The 6,819-nt window shown below is 31.0% G+C and overlaps 1 protein-coding gene across 1 annotated transcript; it reads left to right on the top strand.

Annotated features, from left to right (window-relative positions):
• The first annotated feature begins 1,645 nt into the window (after window positions 1-1,645).
• On the top strand, window positions 1,646-4,340 carry LOC120078302 (cysteine-rich and transmembrane domain-containing protein WIH2-like). Its single transcript, XM_039032537.1, has 3 exons — window positions 1,646-1,836; window positions 2,030-2,219; window positions 4,117-4,340. The coding sequence occupies exons 1-3, from the start codon at window positions 1,785-1,787 to the stop codon at window positions 4,160-4,162; spliced, it is 288 nt and encodes a 95-aa protein (XP_038888465.1). The 5' UTR covers window positions 1,646-1,784; the 3' UTR covers window positions 4,163-4,340.
• The last annotated feature ends 2,479 nt before the right edge of the window (window positions 4,341-6,819 follow it).

A 6,819-nucleotide genomic window follows, 5' to 3' on the forward strand; every position in this document is an offset into this window, starting at 1 on the left:
TTTGAAACTTTTTTATTCAATAATATGCTTTTATGATTATTATTTTTGTTTTAAAATTTTTTTATTCAATAGTTCCATCTTTGTTTTAATAAAATATCGATTGCAATTTTTTCTTTTAATTTTTAAATTTTTTTTTTCTTTTTTGGCAATGAATATCAATTAACCCATTATATTCCTTGTAGAAACATGTTTAAATAAAATGAGAAACCAAAGCGAAATGAAAACTTTTGATTCTAGCTAATTTTTCTCTATGAATTTCATTATCATCTTATTTTTCTTATTTTTCTTCCTATTGTTGCTTTATACTTTTACTATGTTATTATTTTTTTTTCAATTAAATCTCCCACATCATTATAAAAACAATGGAATGTCACCACATTTGTTCGACAATTTCATTCTCATTTCCTCTAAGTTTGGAGGATTATCAGAAAACAAATATCTATTTTTCACTAATTTTTATTCGAAAATGTTTCAAGATTTTTTTTTTCATTTTATGATTTTTTTTGTTGTATGTTACATACTTTTCAACTACATACATACTTTCGTCTAATATTCTTAACATTGGTTTGATATGTGAATTCAATTAAATTAAAATATTTTTTTACAAAGACAAAATAATATATATATATATATATATATATATATATATATTATATATATAATATAATATATATATATATATAATATTTATATATATAATCAACAACCCTACAACATACTTTAACAGTCATCCATCTTATAGTAGTCGGAAGTGGTTGTCGAAGTTGATTATCGAAAATGATTTTTGTTGGGTTTGTAGTCGAAGCTTGAATTTGGTTGCATGAAAGTATATTGGAGTTGGTCGTTGAAGTTTGTCATTGGAGGTGGTTTTCAAATCTCGAAGTTGGTCGGGCAAAAGTGGTTGTCAAAGTTGATTGTCGAAGATGATTTTTATTGGAGATTATAGTCCGAGGTGACTGTTGGAGCCCGAAGTTAGTCGCATGAAGGTGGTATTAGAGTTGTTTGTCGGAGTTTGTCATCGAAGGTGGTTGTCAAAGCCCCAAGTTGGTCGTCGGAGTTGCTCGCTCAAAAGTGATCATCGAAGTTTGTAGTAAGAGTTTGTTGTCAGAGACAATTAGTTGTCGAAGTTGGTAGCGCGAAGGTGGTCGTCAGAGTTTGGTCATCGAAGGTGATTGTCGGAGGCCAGAATTGGTTGTTGGAGTTGGTCGCACAAAGGTTGTCGGAGCTTGGAATTGGTTGTTGGAGCTGTCATCAAAGGTCGTTGTCAGAGCTTAAAGTTATCTCTCGAAGTGTGAGAGTAGCCGATGGGTAGAGCCTTTGAAAACATGGAAAGAAGAGAGAGTTGGTAAAATATACAAACTCAATTCCACAACATTTAAAGTTGGTGGGCCAAATATGAGCCAAACGCCTCTAAAAGTAGATTTCTTAACCACGATATATTAACTGCAGATTTTATAAGTTGATTGCGACCCTAGGGTTTAGAGTGCGCTATATAAACTACGATTATCTTCATGTAGTTTTCTGAAAATATTCTCCCTAATAATACTGTGTATCGATCTTCTTACTTTTTGTATTATTTAATTGTATAACAACCACTATTTAAAAATAATAATAATAATCAATTAAAACTTCAAAAGAAAATAAAAAGTATGAAAAAGTCCGCGTTCTTGTTCTTTTATTCGCTTTATAGCTATAGAGTTCTCGACGCTCTGTTTTGCAACTAAGAAATCGAAAGATCAAAATCCGATCGTTTCAAGAAATCTCAAAGAGAAAGAGAGGGAAATATGAGTTACTACGCCCAGCCACCGCCTCCCGTCGGCGTTCCTCCGCCGCAAGGTAACCTCTGAAAGCCATTACTCTTTAATTCCTCTCTTACTTCCACTACACTTTTATGAAATTCTAAGATCCAAATCGAATAGATCTTACTTTTTCTTTCCGAAAAGTTGATCTACTGTTTGTCTTCATCTCGCTTTCGTGCTTTGATTTGACTGATTTTTGGCTGCGATTCGTTGAATTTTGACGATTTTAGGTTTTCCGCCGCAAGGATATCCTCCGAAGGACGGTTATCCGCCGCCAGGATATCCACCGCAGGGCGGTTATCCACCTGCTGGTTATCCTCCGCAGGGACATCCACCTCCGCCGGCATATGCTCCGGCGTACGGTCATCCTCCGCCTCATCATCAAAACCAAAAGAAAGAAGTTGGATTCGTCGAAGGCTGGTGAGTCGCTGCTTTCTCTTTCGTTTTAACAACTCTTACTGGATGGGATTTGAAAGATTAGGTGATTAATCGGTTGTTGTGCGGCGGCGCCGGCGACTTTTAGTTTCGGAATTTTTGTTTTGTTGTTGGGGAATGTGGAAACAATCGAATCAATAATGACACAGGGTGGAAAGTTCTTTTCTCACATGAACCTGCGCAATTTTTGGGGATTTTTTAAATTTTTTTTTTTTTTTGGAATAAAATGTACTTTTCATTTAAAAAAATAAGGCGTTCAAAGATTTGAAGGGGATTTTAGTCGGTTCAGTATATTTTTCTTTATGAAATGTAACTCAATTTTAGAGATAAGTGAATAAAAAATATTTAAATGGATATTTCTAACAAAATTGAATAAAGAAAAAAAATTTAAAATACATATTTAAATCGATTGATTTCAAATATTGAAAAATGAAATAAAATATTTACAAATAATAACAAAATATTTAAATCACGATATACAAAAATAGTGATTTATCGATATAGACGATAATATTTTACTATTATTTGTAAATATTTTTAGTAGTTTTTTCTTTAAAATAATTTCTCATCTAAAATCAGTAAATAGATTATATTTTATATTTTTAACAAGTTAAAATTAAAAAGTTTATTATTTATATTATATTCGTATCGGTAACATTTTATTGTTTATTCGTGTGTTTCATGAATTTAAAAAGTGGATTCACCATTTTAGATGTACACTCATAAATATTAAAAAAGTTATATATATTGGCCAACATTTCTTAGGAAATAGATGCATTTCTTAGAGAATTTGAGAGATGATGAAAGATGAAGAGCGAAGAACGGCGGTGATTAGAGGAGTAGAAGTGAGAAAGAGGACTATTAGGGAGAGAAAATATCTTTTAGTTTTTAAATTTAAAGATGTATTTTTTTAAAAAAAAACAAATCATATTTTAATATCTTTTAGGGGACGTTTGGCGCACAGAATTGAATTGAATTGAGTTATAATTATTATAAGAAGAGAATAATTAGAAGAGTTGATGAGTGAAAAATGTGAGTTAAATTATTTTTAATAATTGGTGAACTAAATGGTTGGTGAATTTTTTTTACCCAACCCAACTTGGAGGGCCAAATAGCTCTTAGTCTTTTCAATTACGTGTTTGGAATGGGATTCAAGATATGTGCACTGAAATATTGTTATATATATATTCAAAGTCAAACTTTCATAGTTAGTTTATTTTTGTGGAACAAGGTTTTATTGAAATGTACCTTTAAGAAAGAAAATTGTTTTAATGACAAAATTATTAAAAATATTTTCAAATATAACAAAATATCACCGTATATTAATGATAAATATTGATAAATATCTATCAATGTCTATTAATGATAGATGATAGTATAGTCTATTAGTTTCTATTATTGATAGATAGTGACATTTTGATATATTTGTAAATATTTTGATTTATTTTACTATATTCGAAAACAGTTTAATAAGAAATTCTCCACGAAAGTTTTTTCAATTCAATTTCGACATTCTATTGATGACCTTTTTAAACTTTTTTTTTTTCATTTAGTTAATTTCTTCCCTCAAAGTTAATGAAAAATAATAAATAATAAAGCAATTATTTTGTCTTTTTTTAATACAATAGTATATAATAATAAAATTATTTCATAATGTATATAACTTAGGAATCAATTGAGTTTCATGAAAATTAATCTCTTGACCAACTTTATACATACATGACTTACTGTATCAACGAAAACGCGTAAGTTGGACAATATTAATTTTCTATTTGTATTTCTTTCTTCTTTTGTGTCTATTTTACAATGAAATATATAGTTATTATATATTATAATATTATAATTACTAAAAATCCTCTGAATTTGTTTGTAAATTTTGCAGTTTGGCTGCTCTTTGTTGCTGCTTTATGTTGGATGTTTGCTTTTAACGATGGCGTACAGAATTTGAATTTGATCTCCATTGTTCATTGTTTTCATCTTCCATATATTTTGTGAGTGTGTAATATTCATGTTTCTATTCTCATTATACCTAATCTATCTCTCTTCATACTTCTTGAATATTGCTTCCAAAGAATATAGATTTTTAATATTTAATTATTTTCCCTATCTGGATTTTGGATCAACTTTATCTATCTTTTTTCTTTTTGGATTATATTTTTTAGGTTGAATTACAAGTTTAGTTCATGAATGGGGTGTTATACACTTGTACTATTAATAGGGTTTTGAATTTTAAAGAGTTTTTAATAGGTCGAACAATTTCAATTTTATGTTTAGTAGGTCTTTAAACTTTAAAAGTGTTTAATGTGCCCCTCACCTACACTCTCGATTTTGAATCTATGAGGTTCTTGGCATATTCTATGAGACAAAAAATTGAGAGCTAAATGTCTTATTAGCTACAAATTTTAATTTTATAACCAACATATTCGTTAATTTTAAAATATGTTGAATTTTCACGAACTTGTTAGACACAAAATTGAATGTTAAGGACGAAGATTAAATTTTATGGACTATCATTAAGAGATTGAGAATTTTCGTACTAAATATAGAAATAAAAATAATTAATTTATATCTATTTAAGATTATATATAGATATATATATATATATATATATATATATATATATATATATATATATATATGATTTGAGATTATCAACCTAAGCTTATAAACTAAATTGACATACTGAGGTTAGAGATTTGATTATCTACCATACATGTAAAAAAACATATGATTTGAGATTTAATTATACTTGCGTTCACATGTAAGGCAATGAATTGTGCATCGTGGTCAAAGTAAGTTTAGTTCAACAATAATTAACATGACATTCTTCTCTAAAAGTTGAAGGTTCAATCCTAAAGAAAATATGTGCATTCTTTAGGCAGGGAAGAATTAAATGGTTAGATTTAAAGACAGAGAGCTCTTATATACAAACTTACAATTTAACATTTTATCATTTTATTTTGATTAAAATTCAAAGCTTAGTTCTAAACTTTTATATTTGAGTCTAAAAGCTCCTTAAATTTTAGATTATATATATGTATCAGTATGTATATATATATATGCACACACATATATATATTATTGGGATTGATGCCGTAAATCTCGTAAAGTTCTGTAGTTCGTAATTGTATTGTACAAATATTTTATTTATTTAATAAAATATGAGATATATTATTTGACATTTAGTAGCATTAAACCCACAAACTAATAAACTATTATTCAAGGTTATCTTCTGTAGCTTAAACATGTATGTAGACACAGGAGGATCAAGTTTAAGTGATAACCTAAAAGGTCCATAGTAGATAGATAAAGCTGGATACATTATCCTGGTGACAACTACGAGTACGACCCACTTTGTAGATGTTACAATTGTTGTAAAGTGCTACAAATAATCTGATCCTGATCACTCATGTGGAGACATATGAGCAGGGTATTCTATACAAAGAGTTTGTAAGACTGGACCACGAAATGACTAGTCTCATTATATAAAATCGTAACTTACATTTCACCAGGATGACCATAGATGACATGGTTGAATCTTGAGTGAGTTGTGAACTCTTGCCTATGAGGATGATCCTTTAATTTGTATGGGTGAGAGTGGCCAGATTGCCAACTCAATAAGCCTACCATTTTGGGGATTCGTCTGATTGAGCTGGGAACATAACTACATAAAACAGAATTCACTCCTTCCCTGAGGTCGGGGTAAGCATATAAATTGCTCTCTTAAGGACTCATTCTGAGATTTGAACAATGTGGCGTCACACCATCTCCTGTCTCGAGAGGGATTTGGTCATAGTTGGACTATGATTTATTGTTCATTAGAGAGATTAATGATACTTAAGGAGTTAGATGTAACTACATGGGCAAAACGGTAATTTTGGCCTAACTGTACTTACGAGCAATTTTTGAACATCGCATTGTTGACTTGTTATATCCAATGGACATAGAAATATATCTGTAGTGCAAAGAGTGTAGATGTCGATCTTTAGTGGAGTGTCTGACAGTTAATGGATGTTGAATAATATAATCAAAGGAGTTTAATTAATTATTCAAGTACCATTAGTGTGAACCCTGAGCCCTAACTTCTCTACTTGAGTATATTCCCTACTAAGACCAGTGTGGTGAGTAGGTTGATATGAGAATTAATGTGTAATTATAGAGAAAATGGTGAAAAGTTAGAAGAAAGTTTGGGTTTGAAAGCTTGACTCTTGGGTAAAGCTTGAGAAAAATTGGCTAAGTGTAACCCATGCGTTGGAGGCTAGAAAATTGGCTAAGTGTTGTGCCATGTGTTGGCCTTGCTCATTTGAGAGGTTATTTGGGCATTGAAGGAAGCAAAGGTATGGCCAAGAGAAAAGCTATGCGTGGGAAGGCATGCGACAGCCAAAGTCTTGAGGGGTTAGCAAACATGTGGTAGCCTCAAGTGCGCGCGAGCGTGGATGCTGGGCGTTGGAGTTGCGCGCGCTAGACGATCGTGTAACAATGCGCGGAGCTAGGCGATGCAATAGGCAATTGTGTAGCAAGTGAGCGACGCTCAGCGATGCGGTAGGCGATCATGTGACAAGGCGCGGTGCTAAATGATGCGAAG

The sequence above is a fragment of the Benincasa hispida genome, chromosome 5 (assembly GCF_009727055.1).
Source record: "Benincasa hispida cultivar B227 chromosome 5, ASM972705v1, whole genome shotgun sequence".
Classification (NCBI taxonomy): domain Eukaryota; kingdom Viridiplantae; phylum Streptophyta; class Magnoliopsida; order Cucurbitales; family Cucurbitaceae; genus Benincasa; species Benincasa hispida.

Coding starts and splice junctions, on each gene's coding strand:
- LOC120078302 (XM_039032537.1), top strand. CDS start 1,785: ATGAGTTACTACGCCCAGCCACCGCCTCCCGTCGGCGTTCCTCCGCCG. Junction 1,837..2,029: donor CGGCGTTCCTCCGCCGCAAG/GTAACCTCTGAA, acceptor TGACGATTTTAG/GTTTTCCGCCGCAAGGATAT. Junction 2,220..4,116: donor GTTGGATTCGTCGAAGGCTG/GTGAGTCGCTGC, acceptor TAAATTTTGCAG/TTTGGCTGCTCTTTGTTGCT.